Source organism: Haliaeetus leucocephalus, unplaced genomic scaffold, assembly GCF_000737465.1.
Source record: "Haliaeetus leucocephalus isolate CR32 unplaced genomic scaffold, Haliaeetus_leucocephalus-4.0 Scaffold722, whole genome shotgun sequence".
Classification (NCBI taxonomy): Eukaryota; Metazoa; Chordata; class Aves; order Accipitriformes; family Accipitridae; genus Haliaeetus; species Haliaeetus leucocephalus.
The window spans coordinates 2950071-2972710 of NW_010973158.1; the positions used below are offsets into that span (position 1 = coordinate 2950071).

At 38.7% G+C, this 22640-nt stretch overlaps 2 protein-coding genes across 3 annotated transcripts in view; one reads left to right on the plus strand and one right to left on the minus strand.

Annotated features, from left to right (window-relative positions):
• Positions 1-23: 23 nt before the first annotated feature.
• On the plus strand, positions 24-5946 carry DIMT1 (DIM1 dimethyladenosine transferase 1 homolog (S. cerevisiae)). The gene is made up of 10 exons (XM_010580541.1): positions 24-360; positions 746-807; positions 919-1012; positions 1101-1150; positions 1982-2105; positions 2217-2309; positions 3092-3156; positions 3477-3540; positions 4056-4162; positions 4913-5946. The coding sequence occupies exons 1-10, from the start codon at positions 328-330 to the stop codon at positions 4953-4955; spliced, it is 735 nt and encodes a 244-aa protein (XP_010578843.1). The 5' UTR covers positions 24-327; the 3' UTR covers positions 4956-5946.
• Positions 5947-7267: 1321 nt separating this feature from the next.
• KIF2A (kinesin heavy chain member 2A) overlaps positions 7268-22640 on the minus strand; it is a 36822-nt gene continuing 21449 nt past the window's right edge. For both annotated transcript variants that reach the window (XM_010580543.1, XM_010580542.1), the window contains exons 14-19: positions 22001-22111; positions 18508-18575; positions 15361-15511; positions 13267-13368; positions 10814-10949; positions 7268-8954 (exon numbers count right to left, since the gene is read on the minus strand). In XM_010580543.1, the coding sequence (XP_010578845.1) occupies positions 8869-8954; positions 10814-10949; positions 13267-13368; positions 15361-15511; positions 18508-18575; positions 22001-22111 (654 nt within the window). In that variant the 3' untranslated portion in view covers positions 7268-8868. The remainder of the gene's footprint in view (positions 8955-10813; positions 10950-13266; positions 13369-15360; positions 15512-18507; positions 18576-22000; positions 22112-22640) is intronic.

Sequence of the window (22640 nt, forward strand, 5' to 3'; positions counted from 1 at the left end):
TTCCCTTTTTTTTTTCCCCCTTTTCCTCTTTTTTTTTTTTTTAAGGTGGCCGCATGCCTGTTTTTCAACCCTCGGAACAAAGATCTCTCGTAGACTAGCTTTAAGACATTCTCGTTCTCAGCGTTTTCCCCTCGTCCCTTTCTAAACGACGTTCGCGCTCCTCTGCCGGCTGATTTCGGCTCGTTCCCGAGCTGCACGTGCCTTTCGCTTTAAAATCAAATGGTTGCTTGAAATCGGTTGTAGAAGAATAACCGAAGCGCCGTGTGTTCTTAGGCTGCCCTGCGACGCACCGATGTCATTCTGGAAGTAGGCCCGGGAACCGGGAACATGACGGTAAAAATGTTAGAGAAAGTAAAAAAAGTAAGTGCGAATTTCCCACCCCGCCCCCCAAGCTGTAACCACATTGTGGCTTAGGCTGCAGCAAAGAGAAGGATCTTCATCTGTTTGATTCAAATAAGCAGAATTACCCTGTGGATATTTTTTCTTAACACTTGCATAATTCCAGTGAGGTTTTAGCTGCTCATGTAAGTCTTGCATGGTTTTATCAAACTGTGTTGCTGTTACCCATTTATGTGGTAAGGCTTGCATGTTTGGAGGAAGGGAGGAAGGTGCGTAGCCTAATAGGGGATTTTTAAGAATTATTTAAATGCCCTGTAGCAATAGATACAAAGGGTTTTAGCAATTGAAATTTTAATCCCAGTTAGGAGGAGTTGTATAAAGTTGCAAATACGTACTTTGTTTTCAGGTTATTGCTTGTGAAATTGACCCTAGGCTTGTTGGGGAACTTCAGAAGAGAGTCCAGGGCACGTAAGTATCAACTGTGGAAATAGCGAGCACTTAAAGCAGTGGAGAGGTGGCTTTGGCAAAAACTTTGGCAACATACTTCTCTGAGGATAACCACAGTGTATCTTCCCCCAGGTGTCTGGCAAACAAACTTGAAATCAAGGTTGGAGATGTCTTGAAAACAGAGTTACCATTCTTTGATGCATGTGTGGCTAACTTGCCTTACCAGGTATGGGCTAAACAACATGGCAAAAGCTTTTCCTCTTTAAATGGTAATTGCCCAGAAATTTTACTAATGCCATCGCTCTTTTCCTCAGATTTCTTCACCTTTTGTTTTCAAGCTGTTGCTTCATAGACCTTTTTTCAGGTATGTGGAAGAACAGAGCTCTGTATTACCCGATAGAAAAAAAAAAAATTAAAAAATATTTCCAAATCAAATTTTTTTAGTTCTTAAAATACCGATTTGATGGATCACAGCCGCACCAAGATTTTTGTGTAATATGAAAACTGCCAGTGCCTGGGAATTAGTTTATGTCGATGTATTAAACGCAAGCCGAAGATTTACTCTTGACATCAGTGAGTGTCCAGCTGATGAAAACAGCAGTTGCACCTCTTTACACTAGTATTATAACTGTTACTCCAGTGATAAGCAGGGCATCGTAGCATTTCAGATGCCTTCCTACCTGAGAAAGAAAGGGTGGAAAGGGCAGGATTGAAGCCAAGACACTTCCTGTTGCCTGCTCTAAGAATATAACTGTGCAGGTACTTCTGTGTGTTGTTCAACGTGTCAGCAGTTCTTGATTTCTCTCACTGAAGGGCTAGTGTTAGTGACATTACTGGTCGGTCAGCTTTTGGAGTTTGGATTTCAAGGACTCATCGTAGAATTATTCAATATGATTTGTTACAGTCAGGAACAAAACTCTGAGAGTAGCCTCCGTCTTTCTGATCCTGATCCATTTAGCGGTATAAAGAATCAAATTCTGTTGTAGCTTTAAGGAGATTTAGATCGTTTCACCAAGTTTTGTGTTTTGGTGTTTTTTAATGCACTCTGAACTAATTAAGGCAGAGTTTGTTTATGACAAACCGTTATTGCTTCTAAGCACTGGGGCAAATCCTGTGTTTTCTAAAGTGTGTTAGTTGGCTTTTGACGTAAAAGTTGATTACTTAGAATTCATTTCCTCATTTCTGTTATTCTCAGGTGTGCGATACTCATGTTTCAAAGGGAATTTGCACTTCGTTTGGTTGCAAAACCAGGAACGAAGCTGTACTGCAGACTCTCCATTAATACTCAGTTATTAGCTCGAGTGGACCATCTGATGAAGGTACGTCATTCTGCGTTAGCTAACAGAGCTATCAAAGATAAAAGAACATTTCTAGAAATGTGAGGAGTTGCTGCTTATTCATACAGCTGCCTGACTTCCCCTGACTAACAGGTTGGAAAGAACAACTTCAGGCCTCCTCCCAAAGTTGAATCCAGTGTTGTCAGAATAGAACCAAAGAACCCACCACCACCTATCAACTTCCAGGTGAGCATCGTATAAATATAACATACTAGTGATAGCACTTAATTTCATTTTTCTCTTTACTTATTACTCAGTTCCATGTGCTGTTTTCACTACTAAGTACCAGCTATTCATTGGCATTTACATAATTCCAAAATACTTATTCCTGTATTGATCAGGCTTGCATTAGGACGTTACCTGAATGTGCCACCATCAGTTTTGGTAGTTTTGTTTACAGTGTTTCTGACAAGACTGAGGTACCACCTCCATTATCAGTTGGAGAGTTGCTAGTAATGATGTCCCTTCCCTTTCATCATGGTTTTTTATCTCCCAGAGACCCATCTGGGCCGATGGCTTTGTTGCTTATGATTACAGGAGTAGCTACGAGAAGTCTTTATCTTCAGATGAGTGTGTATTATCTCAAAAGACAGATGTTACAGGGTAGTCTTTCTTAAAGTTCATTTTTAAAATGCTTTGGTCTTCAAGACCATTTCAAGCCTTGCCCAAGGTTAGCTGGATTTTCTTCAAGTATCTGTCTCCCTTGTCAGCACATAAGATCTTGGCCAACAGTGCCTAGCCACGAAAAAGGACAATTCAAAGGGTTTTGTGGGTGAAGTATTTTCTCCTCTATTTGTATTGCTTTGTCCAAGACACAACTGGTTTTGTATTGTTGAGAAAGATTATTTTCCTGAAAGATTTCTCTTTGTGTCGATATTATTGTGAAACTGCCAGTAGTGGCTGTTCTTGTTTGTAGTAGCTGTATGTTGTATGTTCCTTTCTGTAAATTCTGCAGTTTTTAATTTCAGGAGTGGGATGGTCTGGTAAGGATAGCCTTTGTTAGGAAAAACAAGACACTCTCTGCAGCATTTAAGTAAGTAACTTCTATTGAACGCAATCTTTTCAAAGTTTGAGACCCCATCCAGTTAACCATTTCTTTTGTGTAAATGCGTAGCAGTGTTATATGCATGCCAGCACAGTTGGGGATAAACCAATGATGGAAGATTTATACTGAGGTCACAAACTTTTTCTTTTAGAAGAAAACTAGGCAGCTGTTAAAAAAGAACAGCTCTGTGTAGTTGTTACAGTTTTTTATAGTAAAGGTTTACAACCAATCAAGTTAAAAAAAAAAAAAACAAAACCCAAACAACTAGTTAAAGCTCAATTTTCATTCTAGACTTGTATTTCTTTTAGGTCAAGTGCTGTAGAGCAGTTGCTGGATCATAATTACCGAATTCATTGTTCCTTACATAATACAGTAAGTTCCTTTTTAATATATTAAATACTATTTTTGTCTACTGTGACCTACATACTGACTTTTGTAAGAGTGAAAAATTAACATTGAAAAGTTTAACATGTTAAGAGTTTGTCCAAGAGAGTTGGAGGGAGGGAGGAACTTAACCTCTTCTCTTAGAGAAAAATCTAAAAAGGTCACTAAATTACAGTGAAAAAGCTGAAAGCTGAGTATGTTATTAACATATTGGCTGTACATGTCTCAAGGACTTTTACTAATCTAGTAAGAATCTAGTAAGAAAACTCTTTGTGCCTGCTTAGCAATATTGTTGTGATTCATTTATAGTGAATGACCTGAGGTATAAAAATCCAGATACAAGAATAGAAGAATACAATAATCCATACAAGAAAAAATGCAACTTATTTCTATCACTTGGAACAAGAACTATTCTAAAAGCAGGAAAATAATAGATGATTTCAGTGAATGTTTTTCTATGCTATGAATAGAAAATGAATTTGTATCCTATTTTCCATTGACAGGAAATACCTGAAAACTTCAAAATTGCAGAGAAAATACAGATGGTCCTAAAAAATACAGGTTACTCTGAAAAACGAGCCCGTTCAATGGATATAGATGATTTCATTAGGTATTTTTTTTTTCCTCTTTAAGCTTCTTCAAATTCTATCTGTATCTGTGCCTGTGTAGCACAGATTAGTATTGGGTTACACAGGAATAGTACTAACTCACGTTTTCCTTTCAATACCAGACACTCCTTGCTTCCAGTCCTGAACATGAACAAACACTTAACCCCTATATATATTTTAACTGCTGCTTACAGTATTGAGAAGCAACTAGCTAAAGATCCCTATTTCTGGTATTTGTGTACTAGACCCTTCTAGGTCTCCTCTAAAAATGGCTTTAATAATGGAATTGGTTCTTATAATTTCCCTGGAGATTTACATAGCCCTTCTCTGTCTTGAGGATTAGGACATAATCTATAGCGTAATTTGGAAATTTGAATAATTAACTAACTGCTACATTCTGCTTTTACTTCTGGTCAGTTAATTTAAGTGGCAACATGAATCCTCTCGTAATTTAAGATAAAAATTCCTAGTTGTTTCTCAGTGTGATAGTTAATACAGCTACTGCTCTTTTAAGGAAATGTAATAAACCTGGTAGCATGCAATATAACTAACAGCACTGAAAATATACCTACATCTCTAAAATGGCAAATTTGCTAATAACTTCTAGTTTAAGATTTGTAACAATTCTTCATGGCAGTTGAACAGTGATGGCAGCTTTCATGCTATTTTCCGATGTCCTTTGCCAGCCAGCAAATCTTAGAAATACCTTAAGCTGAAGTAGAAATTGTAACATAAATATTTTGCTCTTTCAGACTGCTGCATGGCTTCAATTCAGAAGGCATCCATTTCTCATAGATTCTACTAGAAGAATAAAAGATGTTCTGTATTTTGTCACAGAAGTCTTACCTAAGCCAGAGTGACTGCAACAGGACAAGCTCTTCTCACAAAAGCCATGAACTAAGAATAGAGTGCGCACACTCTGGTTCTTATTAAAGCCTTACGTGCAGTTTTATCACAGGTAGTAGGCAAGAAACTGCTGCTCTGTATTTTAACAGCGCTAAATTCTTTCATGACTGAAGCGAAGTGCTGGAGTCCCATGTGACAGCATATTTTTAACTACATCAGATAACATGGATTGATGCTGCCGTAATTGAAATCTGCATTCTCTGATCATGGACTTCATCTCAGTATATTCTTGCACAGTCCTCAACAGTACAACCTGTAAGCCTGGTCTGGGCAACAAAACCAGAGTTGCGGTCATTTCATTTGTTCGGGATTTTTTTGTTTGTTTTAAAGTGTATTTAAACCCTTTGTTTTGATTTGGAATGCCTGTCTCTTCCATTCGTTCTCTGGTAGCTACCCACATTCCAGGTCTGTTAGTACTCTTGGAGAAATCCCGGTAACTGTTTCTCAGAAACAAGAGCATTTATCTTGTAGGCTTGGTATCATTTACAATAATATTATTGAGGTACCTGAAACTACCAGTGTCATCTCCTTTACCCCCTACTTACTGCCATCAAACTGCTGTAGGAACCAGCAGAAAACTACCAAAGAACCAGTGCTTATATGCACAGACAGAAGGCAGGTTTTGTCAAGTGTAAATTCAAGCAGCTGTTTTTATAAGAAAACTAATTCAGCCTTCAAGGCTGAATTTTAAGGAGTTTTAGCATAGATCAAAGCTTTCAGTGAGTCTTAGAGCAATGCATGCCTGTGTCCTGGCAGAAAGACTTACTGAAGTGTCTTAATATAGTTTGGATTATATGTATTTGTTATTAAGGACAAGGCAAAGTTTTCCCAAGGAGGTCTGCATTAAGTGCATAGCAGCTGTCAAAAGAAATATCCACTTTGGACTATTAACTCTGTAGCATCATGCAAGGGTGAAGGTGTGACTGTGTATTATTAACTATTGTATGTCACTTTTTCAAGTATAGTGTGTAAGACCGTAGTAAGTGGAGAAGAGGCAAATTACCAAAAACTAAGATGTAACTTCATTTTATACACATGCGATGTCAGTTCTTTAAAAGTCATTGACTTGGAAGCATGTACAGAAATACACACTTGAATGTGCAGGCATCCTGAGAAGTTGTCTTGGAAAACTGAATTGCTCGTTTATTTTGTAATTTAATGATTCTAATGCCACTTCACTTCATACAGAACCAATTTATGAGTGAGGTAGGTACTCATAGCAATATGCTTAGAAGGAACAAATGCTGGAGATTTGTGTCACGCTTCCTAAATGTTTTCGTTTTACAGGACAGGAATCAAGATAAGCTTGTCCGAGTCGTGTTCAAGTAATACCAGTCCATCACAGCAATAGGCTACAGGAATTCAAGTGCTGTAACCAGCCGTGTCAGTTTATCTTGATTCTGACTACTTCAGCATCAGTGTACATCTGACCTTTACAGCAGGGTCTGTTACAAAGACTCTCTGAACAGTCCCCCCACAGTAGACACAATTTGAGCTTGCATCTGCTACCTCAGAGGACACATGTCACTTACAAGGCTTAGTAAAAAGCTGCTGAAATCGTAACTGCTTCTGCCCTTCCTGTCCTCTTTGGTACCCACTGTAAACCACAGCCTGCTTGTGGCTCTAGGCCTGCATGGAAGAATAGTAGGAAAGCCACTGTTTCTCATGTAGGATGTCTCAATCTTCAGAGGCTTTTTAGAAAGCAAGATTTCTCTAGAGCAGCTTCAAAGAAGCCCTCTAGTATGATATGATAACCCGTGCTGTCACCTGCTAACAAAAGCTGCTGCCTTCTATTTCATTGGGTTTTGCTTTTAACTGTGATGGATGACATTCTTAACAAATGCTGAGAAAGATGCGTGATGTTTCTAGTCTTGCAGCATGTCTCAAAAAAGTCAGGACAGTGCTCTGGGAAACTTCATCATGTATGACAAATTTGTACAGAAGAGTTAGTTCCAGAGGTAAATACTCATTCTGAAATCAGGCCTTTTCAAAAGTGTAACTCTGAGGTGTTTACAAAGTGAAACCCTGCCCAAAGCACAATAGAACTTTCACAGAAGTAAATTCTCACCTGTAATTCATTTAATAGCTTAATTTATTAAACACATTATGCAAAATCTACATTGTTGTTTCAGTTTTCATGTTTACACACAGGAGGTTTTTTTTTTTGGTTTTTTTTGTTTTTTTTTTTTAATTATTTTTAACCATGATGCGACAAGAGCTTCCCGTGGCCTACCTTTCTACGGGAGATAGATACAAACATTAAACACTACAAGAATTCCTGGCTCATTTAACTCTCTTTTCATTTCCTTCCCTTTATTCCAGGCCTGGCACAAACAACCAGGCTTTTATCCCCAAAGTAATTTTTATGCAGCTCCAAGGCAGAGTCTGCTGGAAACAGGGAGAACTCCTAGAGAGGTCTACAATTCTTCATCTGACAAGAAGTTCTTACATGAAAGGTCAATCTTTTTTGGATACTGACTTGCAAAAATAAACTTGAGTGCCACCACCTAAAAAGTGCTGATACACATGGCGCCATTTGTGAGAATTCAGGTACTTATGGGATTTTTGTTAGCGCTAGGTAGAGGTATTGTGCAAAATCCTCAAATGATGCAGTTTCACCGCACTTTTCAGCTGCTGGCACTGTACAAAGGGAAAAATAGGTATTAGCTACTTTTTTTTAAAGCAACAGAGCTACTCAAACTACCTGCAAACTACGGTTAATGTACATGTAAGTTTGTCATGCATCAAAAGCCAAATTTTAACAGTATGTGAAAGGCCAATATGTATGTATTTAGCTGGATCCCTGAACTTCCACAGTTATCCTATCCATACACAGAAGTCAGATTGTACCTTTACTCTGACAGCATTATCACACCATACCACATACTGTGTATCTGCATTAGCCTAAGATACAACTCTCCTCAGTACTTAAACATTACTCTTTATTATACATCAACTAATTTATATTTTTGTGGGTTTTTTTGCTCTGTGGTTTGTTTTTTTTTATTACAGAGAAAAATGTTAGAATTAATATACCCATTCTTTATGGAATTCAGATAAATCTAAATTCCAGATCTTTACAAGAAGGATGGAATGTTCAGCTGTTTGTCCACTCTAAACAGCTCTTGCAGTTCCTGTTCAAATGATATGGCACATCCTGTGAAATGGAACTAGCCACCAAATAAAAAAAGTCTCAAAGCACATTAAAAATGTACACACACTAAAGGTAATTCATACTGACAAAAAAGGAATGTTGTTTATTAAGGCTGTGCTTCAGAAAGTATGTTTAGGGTTAAGTAGCCTTCATCAAGGCACAGAATGGGAAGAGGTAAGCACAGCTGTCTGTAGAAGTTACGTACAACCACTAGTGCGGTGTGCATGCACACAAGCACAATTTAAAACTGCACAGCTGGTCTTTGTAACAAAACGGAACATAGTCAAAAGGAAATACTGTGACTTTTTAATGGCCACAGCTTTACTTCATTATGTAAAACATGGCAAATATTTCCAAATGTAAAATTCACCATTTGAATAAATGAAATATTTTAAACAAAGTGCTTCACAGATCTGACCCCTGCATGGCTGTGCTGTCTGGTCTAGAAGCATTTTGTAGACATCATAGGAGCATTTCACACAAAACTGAAAATGTCATTCAGGTGAATAAGAAACAGGACATTTCCACAGACATTTCTAACGTTTTTACACTTTCAAGTAGTTGAGTTCTAACGGCCACTGGGTTTTCTAACAAATGTGTGCTACAGCAGTAGGGGTTCGTGGACTCCTTTAACAGCAAAGGCCCATTTCAAAGGGCACGTGGTCTTTTCGGGTTGATCTGCTTACTGGCTTGTTCTTCCTCTTGTAGAGCTGCCCGGAAAGATTTCACTTTATCTTTAATGAAAAAGAGAGAATGAGTACTGATGTGCCTGTGCTCAACACAGATCTTGAAACTAAGCCCTGATACTCCACATCCTAATGCACAACAAAGAACATTCCTCCACAAAAACAGCTGACGCTACAAGCTACAAGAGGACTGAGATAAGCTTAAATTCAATACTCGCCATACAAACAAGTTGCTTAGCAACTTAGTCCCTTCCTAGATGCTACCCCTGTCTCTAGGTAGGATAGGTTTGGAAACTGCACAATTGCATTCCCAGCATGTAACCTCTTCACACTTAAATTCTGCTTCTAACTTACAGAGTATAGGCAGATACACACGACATACATCTTTTTCCCTCCCAGCACTTCCCAAACCATCCTTAGAGGCATGCAAAATTGTATTTACCATACAACCAGTCACTTCTGTACATTCTAAAACTCGGCAAGAGTAAATTCTACTCCCCCCTGTTTATCTATGAATGTGAAAAGCGTTTGTGATTAAATTTTGGAAATTGTTCACAGTAAATAGGTAAATGAATCATTCATTTGTTTCATCATAACTGTAACAAGAATGGGAGAAATCTGAGAAAGGAAGTGTAACTTCCTTTCATATTTCTGTTCCTGTCCTACTCCATTCCCCAGTAATGTGCCCAAGAATGGGAAGAAGGAAACCAAACAAACAACATAAATATGTCAGTCCCAGAGTGACAGAAATAAAAGCTGACATAATCAGTAACTGTTATGTGCCATGAGCAGAACACAGAGAGAAAGAATTACTGGGAGAAAGAATTTTTGACTTAATAGTCCTTCCTTCCTGTAAAGCTATACATGTATCATGCTGCCTGTAAAGATGCAAAGGTCTTTTAGCTAGCCTTTACCTCTGGTACCTTGTTTCAAAAGCAGTGTCTTAATAAGTTTTCGAAGAACAGGGAGTCACCTAAACTATGTTTTTTCACTGCTGGCATCTCAAATTGTCTTCTGAAGAGGAAGCCATCACCCATAAGAAGTAAAGCAATGTACCTGCTATTCTTTGCTAAAGTATACTGGTGCCAATGCATGCTTCCAAGGCAAGCAGGCCACATCTGATTTGCTTGATGTATTCTTCTAACTTAGAGCAGATACTCAGACTGAGTAAAAAGTAAGATTTTTCTAACACAGATAAACCCCCCACCCCTCAGTGCCCAACCCCACACTTGAATTTTTACCAGTATAGCATCCTTCCTGGAGTCCAAATAGTTACAGAAATTAAAATGAAAAATTCATCTCCATGAGGTACCTACCTGACAAGCTGATTTTAGAAGACAAGTGGAAGAATCAGTTTTGGGCACTAAGAATTATCTGCAGTTTGTTTTTCAACAAAGAGAGGCTGACAAAATTCAGACAGAAAGGCTGCTGAAGAAAAAGTAAGCTAACAACCAAGCTACTCGGAGCTTGACACCACTCTTAAGCACAGTCTTAAAAACAACAAGCAGGCTCCCTGCTACACTACAAAATGCAACAAAGCAGGAACTCGAGTTCCTACTACTTTTTCCTCATTGCATTACCTTCTTTTTTGTTTGTTTGGATTTTCTTTTTCCTTCCTTTATTGTTTTGGAACAAAGGAAAAGAAAAGGAAAGTTGCAGGATCAACATTTATACTTCCTGGAGGTAAAGCAGAGATTTTTCCTTTAAACCAGGACGAACTGAGCACAGATGTGAACTTGTTCTTAGGCAGCAGAATAAATGTTCCTTCCACAGGACATTGCAGGGCATCATAAGGGACAAAAAGACTAAAACATAACCACACTCTTTTTTTCTCCTCATTATTACTGCAAGCGTCCATGAAAACACACTGCTAATAATGCACACGAAAGTGATTAAAAGCCATCTACCTCTAAGTTCGGTCAGAACATCAATTTTGTGGTCTAGAATTGCTTCAAGTTGGGTAGCGTAAGCATCCACATCATAGTCCACTTCTTCTGTCATATCAAGAAGAGCTTTTTCATCCTCCAGCCATCTAATAGATTCCTAGATGAAAGTTAAATAAACCTAAATAAATACATTAGGAAAGTTTCAAGACAGGTTTTCAGACAAAGAGGTGAATTAGACCTTTTCTCAAGATGACTGCACTTTTACTGTCTAGTCACCTCAATATAACAGATTTCAATCCTAAAATGAAACCTTACTCCTAATTCAGCAAAATTGTACGTTTTCTACATTGTTTCTCAATTCCAGTTGTCACACCAGCAGCAGGTAAACCCCAGCTACCCCAGTTCTCTTCAAATTCAGAATATTAGTTGGTTGTAAAGCTAAGAAACTCAGAGAACAGAACTTTGTCACAGTTCTGTCCCCTTAGGCAGGTATCAAACTTTGAAGTCAGGCTTCAATATTAAGGATGGGCAGGTTGCCACTGACTATAATCGTAGTGTCATTACTACAGTCAAGGAGCCAAGATAATTCTGTCCATAATCAAAACCAGTTTTGAGAGAAGCTGTATAAAAGAAGAGCTATTTTAAGCTCACTATTGCATGAGTTAACTCCCCAGATAGATAAGAGTACAGTGAAGATTGGTTAGAGCAGCTCTTCAGCATCTTTGCACTCCAAATATTACAAAAACAGAGGAAAAAAAAAAAAAGTCTTGCAGCAAAGAAGAGTGCAACCAGGAGCTTAAAGCTTACAGAACTATGCAAAGCTGTGAGCAGGAGAACTGATCCCATTGGAAATGCTTTGATTAAAAAAAGAAAGCAGCTGACAGTTTTAGGCATGCTGGGCCTGAAATACTAAAATTGAGCCTTACCCTCTGTGCTCAGTAGCCCAAGTAATATTGAAAGCATAGTGCAAACCCCATGTATGTTTTTTGGCTTGCAGGACAGATGGAGCTCACATTGGGACAGGATTCATCTCATAGAAGGTAAACTCATACATCCATGAGAGAAAGGAAGACCAACAGCTCTAGAGCACAATTCATTCCATTGATCTATTTTAGACATTTTTGTAAGGAAAGGATGTTTTGTATCAGTAGCTTCCAGGAGAAAGCTGACAGAAGACAACTTCTGCCTAGTACAGCTGGTAGATTTTGTATTGCTGCAGCCCACCTCCACCCACAGCATAAACTAACAAGCCGTGCTGCAAACAAAAGGAGATGAGGCTTGGACACGTTTCCTTCCAGTGACTGCTGGGAGGAGCAGTAATCTCCAGCAGAAGGCCAGATGGACACACAGAAGCAGAATCTTAAACTAATGGAGCTTGTCTCTCCAGAAGTCGCAAGCATTAGGACACAGCTACGGCATATGGCATATGACTTTCACACTCCTGCATGTTTTACTTCAGGGCTAATGTTTCATAATAACTAAATCTCTACATCTGTTGTAAAATGTGTTATTTAGCATCCTACTGTATTATGAACACACATCAATGTTCCACTAAGTTAGATACCTAAATTGAGGAGATGCGTGTATTCCCCACAGGTTTAATGCTCTGCTGTTCTCTTGCAGCAGATGTGTCAAACAGACAGCCTGCCTAAAGACTCTATGCTTATGAACAACAAGCAACTCACATTTCCTTCTGAAAACTAGTAACTCATACTTATTACTACAATTTATTTTCTGAATGCAAAAGGCTCTGTGGCGCTGACCAGCATTACACTGCATGGGCAGTATTCCTTCCAAAGATCCTGACTAATAGCAAGTGAAAACCTTTATGTATCTGCAAAAAGGAAGCAAACAGGCAGTTAGAAATATACGTGTCTCTTCTGGATCTCAGTATCTCAGAGGGAGAAGTTACAAAAGGATACTCAGATGAGATACTTGGAGGGAGTATTGCAGTGTCTTAGAGTGAAATGACAAAACAGAAATGGTGGTGTTAGAGACACTGCTATTAATTGCTAGCTCTGGCATAGGAATATTGACAGTGAAATTGAAAATTTCAAGGCCAATCTGAATAAACTCCCTGCAAGTAGAAAAAACACACAGTCACTAGTGCTGGAAAAGGACTACAAGAGAAAATACAGTGAATAGTAAAAATAATAAAAAGAAAACAGCAACTCTTCTTAGGATGAACAGTCTATTTAGGAATGTTTGTTGAGAAGAAAAGGAAAATTTTACTAAATTTCTGGGATGATACAAAAATATGCTTCTCTTTCATCATGAGGACAAAGATTAGTGGTTATAGGATCTGCCCCTATTTGTTTGCTACAATGGGCTCAGCATAATAAAACAATTTAGAAATCTCTGACAGCAGCTGAAATGACCAGATGATATCCTACATCTTCAGGAGTATGCACTTTCATTGGGAAAACCTGAATTCCTGGATTAGGATAAAAAGAAAGCAGAGCTCCATCTTTTACCTGGAAGACAGCCCTGTGGTCTTCTACTACTTGCTCCTCCATTTCTACGATTTGTGACACAGCTTCATGGAAAGTAAACAACTGCGGAGAAACTTCTTCTTCCTAAAAACAATAGTTAAGCTTGTTAGTCTGGAAAGAACTGTAGCTACAGAATACTCATCTTACCACAGAACACGAAAAGAAATAGGCAGAAGGCAGAACCTGTCTGTAGGAAAATAACGGAAGACTGGCAAGGAGGATTGAAAACCCCACCAAGTCACTTGCAGCTGAGCTGTTGAAAACATGTATCATACTAACTGTTGTTTAGTCTTGTCTGCTTGACAGGTAGAACACCTCTGTTTAGATAACATAGGCCTGTGATAGACTCAGAGGCACCCTATTGAACTTTCTTGAGACTCCTGCCCTGCTGTGGGAAAGATCAAAGCACAGTGGTCAACTATGCCTGCAGGAATCCTTGAAAAACAGGCAGAAGCAGAAGGTTCAGAGATCTCGTAGCAAGGACCGAGCTCCACAGTGCCTGCATTCCCACTCGTGCGCCTCTGCCCGGGTGCTGCTTCAGGGATCCCCTGGCTCGCGAGATAATGAAAATAAATTTACGCTTTGCATTTCTTCTGTGGTTTTGTGGTTGTTCCTGCCTCCCGCCCATGTTGGCTCACACACTGTCAAAAATAGAATTTAATACTTCTAACAAGAAAATCTCCAGAAATTAGCTGAGAGGGCAGTAAATTCAAAATGTTCACAGAGTTAAATTTAATTCATACTCACTAAGAATTTCCAGCCACTAATTCTAGTGAATATCAGAAAACAGAATACTCCACATTAAAAAAGCAAGTTAAAACAGTGCAAAGAGGAAGTCACAAGGGAAGAATGCTTATTTCTAGTAGGTTTTAATGCCTACAGAAAACTCTGGTTTTCTGTCAGGACTTTTCGTTATGCATATCACAACAGACAGACAACAATTTTCAAATAAAGGGAACAGCAATTACATTCAAAACATTTCAGGAAATGAAAATTAAATTAATGCTTTGGAAAAAAAGTGGAAAAAATGTAAAGTGAGAAATCTAAAATGTACCTAGTGATTAATACATTAGAGGAATGCACAACCTGGATTTACAAACTAGGGCAAATGGGGCTTCTTTAGAAATGAATAGTTAACAACCAAAGGGGAAAGTGCTACATAGGTTGTAATTAATGCTTTAGCAAGGCAGCATAGTTCCTTATATGATGCCTTGAAACCTTTTTAAAAACATATTATAAAGCTTAATTTATGATTAAGCATGAACAATGAAAAATTATGATATGAAAGGATACCTGGCTGGAAGGACTGTCTAGCGGGAAGCTCTAGGAATCACTAGCATGTTCTTATAAAATAGAGTCCTAGGATAGTAAGGATTTCTCTTTTCTTTCATCAGCATTTTCACAAATTGAGTTTTAATCCCTGTTGAACATGTAAGGAACCAGGACTAGAGCTGATAATCAGCAATGAGGTGAAAATGTGCTTTGGAAGATGCCTCTGAGCTCCCCACTCCTGGAGCCCAGGGAAACATGCTGGGAACACAACATGGTTCTCTCCCAAACAGTGCACTGGCGTTTTACCCCATGAAAATCAGGATGTCAGGAGGAGGAACAATCCTTAGCCAGATTTCTAAATGCAGAGGAAAAACAAACTCACTTGAAATGGGTATTGCATGCAGGGAAAATAATGCTCAAAACCACAGGAGCGTTAAATAAAACAGATGAATGTCCCAGGATACTTCTAACTGCCTACAAAAAGATGAAGTTATACTGAAAAAAATGCACACTAAAGAACGCCAGAACCTAGAGCGGACCCTGCCTGGACATTAAAAGCCCTGATCAGCAAGGAAGATAAAGAAAAGTAAAACATTCTCCTCTCACCCTTCAAGAAATGTTTTTGGTTTGGGTTTGGGGGGGTTTTTTGTATGGGAATGAACATAATACCATAAAGTGAAAAGGTGAAGAGACAGCGTGTATTTACTTGATCTTGCTAACAGGCTATAATACACATTACTCTGGATTTGTTCTGCCACTGTATTTATCATCATCTCTTTCCATGCAATGCTGTAAACCACTCACATTTTGTTCACAAAGCAGTTTGAGATCATCCCTCTGAGGAGAGCTCCCCATACCCCACTGTGTGTCCAAGTCATCCATCTGATTGGGAGCATGGTGTATAATGGGACGGGTATCTCCTGCGGCATTAGGATCGACTGTCAGCTCCTTCACCCTGCAAGCAGAAAATGTTTCATTTGTAAATTAGTAAACTTCCCACGCAAAAGAGTCATGACCAAAAATAAAGCTCTATGGGTTTATGCACAATTAATTCATTTAATAAGGATGATGATGTCAGCTTCACAAATTTAATGTACTTTCAGTGACAAAAAGATGTTAGTCCAACTCCTGGAAAGCATGGACCATTGAATTTCAACTACTTGAAGGTGGATTGCAGTCCATCTTCCAGCAAGAGGCATTTTCTGATTGAAAACTTACTACTCATTAACAGTTAAGAGGGCAAAAATCTCCAAACCCTCAATATTAACTCCTTAAACATGAGTAATACTTGAAAGTAAAGTTCATTCAGCACACTAAACCTGACCATCTTTCTTCTTCTGTGCACACAATTGTGCTTTAAAAAACTTAGTCAATCAGTGCCCCATTAGCTGTTATAAGCAAATCCACCAAGAGTGCAAATTATTATTTTCTTCAGAAACCAAGTATCTCAGAGAATGACTAGATCCATTAATTAAAAAAATTTCAAAGGTGAAAATATCTTACTAAAATTTTAGGGTCCTGCAGCATGAAAATAGTTTAAAAGATTGATACTGATTCTGTCAAAAATAAAAGCCTATTTAAAAGCAAATTTATGAAACAGACACATCAAAGTCTGCAAGTATAACAAGTTTTAGAAGATATTCTTCATTTTTTTAAAAGGAAAAACATTTTTTCAAGTAGCACTTATTTACTACAATGAAACTGTTTTTCATTCCTCTTCAGAGTGATGAAAAATTTTAAAAACATGTATGTATGAAAATTGTTTTCTTTTTTGATTGAGATATTCAGATTAGCCTAAGCACAGACTTGTCAGATTTGGTCCACTAAATGTACGAAGGTGACATCACCATTTTGTTTTAAAATGTATGAAGGAAACTAGCAAGCCTGGATACAGAGTGTGGATGTTTCAGGAGGGTGAACAAAATACTGGGAAGATGATTGCAGATCATGCAGAACCATCACCTGCCAAATAAAATAAAAACAAAATAAAAACAAAATATGTGTGACTCAAGGCAAGGGGACTAATGAAAGGTTGGTCTGTAAAATTACATAGCCAAAAAGAAAACTTAAAAATAAAGATTCCATGTATAGAATGAAGTAGACCTGGTGATTGAAGGAGAAAAGTCGTCATACTCATAGGAAGGAGAGAGATCAGAGCGACTGCCACTACCCTGTGAGAAGGGAATGTCCGAAGGACTAATTCCAAATTCCTTTACTCTGCAGCAGCAAAATACAGCAGCAAATTAACAGAAAATGTTCTCATAAACACAGTTACAATGACAACTCTTTGTTTAGCATACTTCTTTAATAGTTTAATGATAAAATTATTTTTGTATTAAAATGCAAGTGTGCCAACATATTTAAACCTTCTGCAAACAGAGTTACAGATCCCTAACAACATTGAACAAAACCAGTGCTGCTAATTTTCAGGGGACTATAACAGCAGTGTTTTCAGAAGGGTAATTCCAAATTTCAGTTGGTGCAGTTAATAAAATTTGCTCTACATTCAGTATTCCACTAAATGGGTCCTTTTAAAATATCAAACCATTACAGCTACTAAACTTTAAATTCTATTCTGCCCCATCTTACACTCCACACACTTCGGTGTCCAGCACCTAAAAATTAATTGTACTACGAAACAGCTATATTGCTAAAAAAACCAAAAATACTACACAAAACACATGAAGCAACTTTACAGTGACAGGCATTTACTCCATAACAATGTACAAATTTAACACCAAGGGGAAGAAACAGTTTCAGCGCAACTATTTAGTATACTAGAAATAGGTGTTTAATTAGTTGTGCAGTGTCTTTTTCTGGATTCACTTCAGCAACATGTATTCTATAAGGGGTTAAAGATCCAACAAGCCTCCATGAATGTGCAACTTCATTATGTTACTGTAAGCAGGGGAGTAGATGCCTCCTTCTCACCAGGAAGGAAATCACACAGACTGGTCCAAGCCAGGCAGAATTGCTACTAGCTCCCTTGATCCAGACGCAGAGATGTTTGGATATCGAAAGGAGTGGGTGGTAAGCCTTCCTAGCAGCCCTGTGTGCCCAATTAGTGACTGGCCGGGTGCCCAGCCAAGCGGGAGCAGACAGGGTTTTGCCCTATCCTTCACTGGGGCAAGCGGGCCACTAGATGGTAGCCTCTTCTAGCAAAAACAGGGTTTCCCATGGCCCGGAGGCGTCTTTGCCTCCTTTACTAGCAGCAAAGCGTGGGGGGGTCTCTGGGTCGCAGGTCTGACTGCAAGGACACACAGAACCTGATCACCCCATCTCCTCAGACGTTAAACGAAGGAGAACTGCAGCAGGGGAAGGCTCCTTTCACACTCACTGGAGAGAGACGAACAGTTTCAGGGAGCAGTTCAGGTTTCAGAAGCACTTCATCAGCCTCTGGAGGTGCTAATTTCTCTACACTGATGACAGAGTCACTGTTGGATTAACTGACTCTTTACTTAGGGGTCTCAGATATTTCCCTGAGGTTGGGAAGTGTAAAATTTCATATGTATGTATGAAACAGACTGGCAACTCCATGCAATTCTATCCAGGGGATGAAAAAAAAAACAAACCACATTGCCAAAAGGTATTTCAGCTAACACACCAGGGAATCACCATGAATACCGGCTATCGCTAATGCAAGAAATGGTGCCTCCAGAGCAGGGGCAAGACTAATAGCGGCATCTCCCACATTCCTGGCAATCTACATTATCCATCTCTGGATAACGGCTTAAATGCAGTTTCTATTGATTCTATTGTAATGGCTCTAAAAAGTGACAATTTAAATTAAATGTGAGCCTGGATCAGTAATTTGGTTTTAATCTTGTTAAGAAATGCAAGTACAATAAAATTATTCAAGTAGCTAAAATAATTATACATCATGGAACAACGCTATTCCAAATGTCAGTGATCAACAGCCAGTATAGCTATAAGCAATAACATTTTCCATACCTATTTGCATATCTCAGCGTATTTAGAGTGTTTTCACATGATGCCATGCCTGGAGAAATGGTAGCAATCTGGAGAAAACAAGCCACACATTAATAAGTCACTTTGTACAGATGAAAGGGTAGATGAATTCAAATTAACTGTATTTTTTTTTAATCTCCAGTTTCATTAGAGATCATCTACAAAAACTGTCTACTATTTACAGCTGTCCTTATACAATGACATCTCAAGGAGACAGATGTCAAGTCAAAGCTTCAATTTAATTTTTTTAACCATACCTGGAACATTAAGAATTCATAGAAATTCAGTCAACTTCCCCCATCTCACTGTCTTGGTAACATAATATGTAAATGCAAAACCCTAACTGAAAAAATAAAGACTCCTCAAAAAGGGAAATACACAACTCAGTAGAAAATAAGTCTAATATATCCTGCAAACAATTAGCAGAATTATATTTATATATATAAAATATATATATATATATCTGTTTGTAGGCTGTTCTCCATTCAAGCAGACTGTATACTGATTTGAGAGATCTATTTTGGCCACAGTCCAAAACTGTACTTAATAATATTACAGATAAGCATCTGTTTAACTGTTTTCCTAAGTAAAGAATTTTTTTCTTCTCAACTTTAAATGTTTTTTGAAACTATTTAAGGCCAAGAACTTCAGTAAGACTGCAATGGCTAACAAAATTCAAAACCTGTTTACGCTGACTGTATGTCTCTGGATTTCTTTAGAATGAAACAGAGCCTAGTCATAACTGTCAATGTTATGAAGTTATTTTCAAAATATTTTTCTGAAATTGAAAAAAATCAAGTTTCCAAATCATAGTTTAACATTATATACAGAACAGAGTGCTCCACCCCTAAAGATATAACTTTTAAAATTCCAGCAGGAAGTCCATAAACGATAAAAGGAAAAGTCAAATAAAAATGAAGTATAGAAATTACCAAATAAATTTCACACCAATATCCCACTTACAGATTAGTATGTCAGAAAGCAAGTGGGAAAGGCCTAGCAGGTATTTTATACCAGCACATTTCAAGAATCTCTTACCAAGTTAAAATCACATCATTTTATACGCATTCCATATTGAAAAGCACCACATATTTGCAAAATGTCTTACTTTCTAATGGCACATTAGAACACTGGATCAAATCTGTATCTTGTTGAGGAATCCCTTTACAATAAATGTCTCTTCACTGACAAGGAAAACCAGCATCTTAAAAGAGGTCTTACGTGTTCAATAAATAATGTTTTCCAATTGAATAATATTTCTATGCTGCAAACTCATTATTTTGACTGCATCATGATTTAACCCCAGCCAGCAACTAAGCACCACACAGCTGCTCACTTACTTCCCCCGCACCCCCCCGTGGGATGGAATCCAGGAAAAAAAGTAAGGGTTGAGGGTAAGAACAGTTTAATAGGACAGAAAGGAAGAAAATAATAATTATAACAGTACTAAAATGACAATAATCAGAATAAAAGAATTGGAATATCAAAACAAGTGATGCACAATGCAATTGCTCACCACTCGCGAACTGATGCACAGTTAGCTCCCAAACAAAGACTCTCCCCTCCAGCCTACTCCCACTGGTTTACATACTAGGCATGACGTCACATGGTATGGAATACCCCTTTGGCCAGTTTGGGTCAGCTGCCCTGTCTCTGTCCCCTCCCAACTTCTTGTGACCCTCCAGCCTTCTTGCTGGCTGGGCATGAGAAGCTGAAAAATCCTTGACTTTAGACTAAACACTACTTAGCAACAACTGAAAACATCAGTGTTATCAACATTCTTCTTACACCAAACTCAAAACCATAGCCCTGTATCATAGAATCATAGAAACATTTAGGTTGGAAAAGACCTTCAAGATCATTGAGTCCAACCATCAACCATGCCCACTAAACCATGTCCTGAAGTACCTCATCTACTCACTTTTTTAATACCTCCAGGGATGGTGACTCAACCACTCCCTGGGCAGCCTATTCCAATGTCTGGCAACCCTCTCAGTAAAAAAAATTTTCCTAATATCTAACCTAAATCTCCCTTGCCTCAACTTGAGGCCATTTCCTCTCGTCCTATCTCCAGCCACCTGACAGAAGAGACCAGCACCCACCTCACTACAACCCCCTTTCAAGTAGTTGTAGAAAGCGATAAGGTCTCCCCTCAGCCTTCTCTTCTCCAGACTAAACAACCCCAGTTCCCTCAGCTGCTCCTCATAAGACTTGTGCTCCAGGCCCCTCACCAACTTGGTTGCCCTTCTCTGAACACGCTCCAGCACCTCAATGTCTTTCCTGTAGCGAGGGCCCCAAAACTGAACACAGTACTCGAGGTGTACTCGAGTGCCCAGTACAGGGGAACAATCACCTCCCTGCTCCTGCTGGCCACACTGTTTCTGATACAGGCCAGGATGCCATTGGCCTTCTTGGCCACCTGGGCACACTGACGGCTCATATTCTAGGCGGCTGTTGACCAGCACCCCCAGGTCTTTTTCCACCAGGCAGCTTTCCAGCCACTCTTCCCCAAGCTGTACCAGCTACTAGGAAGACAATTAACTCTATCCCAGCTGAAACCAGGACAGGGTTGGAAGGGACCTTTAAAGGCCACCTAGTCCAACCCCCTGCAACGAGCAGGGACATCTTCAACTAGATCAGGTATGTCTCAGTGCGAAAGAAAACAAACCTGTCTTTTCATCAGAAAACTGAAGGAGAAAAGATTAATAAAAAAATGCGATTTTACCACCATTTTCAAATTAGAACCATACCTAACAGCTAAAGGGAAGAACTAGGCTGCCCTAACACCATGGTTTTCATGTTGTGGTCTGCAGACTTCTCTGGCCTCTAGACTAATTAATTCCAAGGAGTCTGTGAAAACTAACCAACACAAAGAAGCCTAGCAATCAGTGTCCACTGCAGAGAGTTTGCATCACCATAAAGAGGTATATTAAGGATGCACAAATAAAACGACTGGACATCAGTGCTTTTATCTGCCCTGTCCACCATCCGACAGAATAATTCTGTTTTTCAGACTGATGCAAATGCACATGTATACAACACACAACTACTCACCTCATCTATCCCAATTACTTGCCCCTTTAACAGCCTAGAGCATACAAAGATTGTAACTCACCACTGTACTTCCAGTCTACACCACCTTTTCCAAAGTTGTGAGTCAACAAACAATACTCTTATATAATTAAGACATTATTACAAACAAACAAACAAACTTCTCAAGCTAGAAGTGTTTCTAGCTAGGTGGCTAGCTAGAAAACTATAACAAGCAATAAGAAAGGCCAATAAAAAGTGAGAAGGGAGCAAGTTATCTGAAATGTCTCTGCTGAAAGTCTCACTCCACATGTAGTGTCAGTTAGTGGATAAACTTAAGTCCAACACATTGCCACAAGCGACCAATTTTAAACATAAAAGCCTAAATTCCCAGCAACTTCTCTCTTTGTAATTGTTAGAACAAACAGTTACCAAATCAACTTACCATACAGGTACGGGAGTTTTCTCCTATGAATGAATCTCTTAGCACCTGAGTAAGTTTACTTGCTCTGAAGGGTGTATGAGGTTTATTTCGGCCTAAGGCTCTAATGCACTCCTGAAAGAACAAACAGGTTTATGCATTTTTCTTTAACATGGGCTGAATAAATATAATACAAATGCAATTCAAAATCAGAAAATACATGCCTTAGTTATGTTGTTGTCACCTAAAATATCATTAAAATTTACCTTTAAAGCTTGGATTCAAGAAGTGTTAGGCTTTTACCTCTCATTAAGTTCAGCAGAGAGGCAGGAACTTAAAAAGGACTTAGGAGCCTAAAAGCTTCCTGAATCTCAGCCAAAACGTTTACATCTATTGTATACAACAACAACAAAACAAAACAAAAAAATCAGTGTTGATGTTAAATGTCCAGACTAACAACTGTTTCTGATTATCAGCTCCAAAAGCCTCAGTGATCTACAACCTCCACCAGCAGAAGCAGTGTGGACGGGGCACATGTTAACTCTATCAATTAAAAGCAGTAGCTTTGATTCTGGCTCTGCCACTGACTTTCTTTACAGCTCAGAAGAAAACAAACTTTCTGAAAGCTTCCACAGGTCACAAACGTATTAAGCATAGCTCTCTA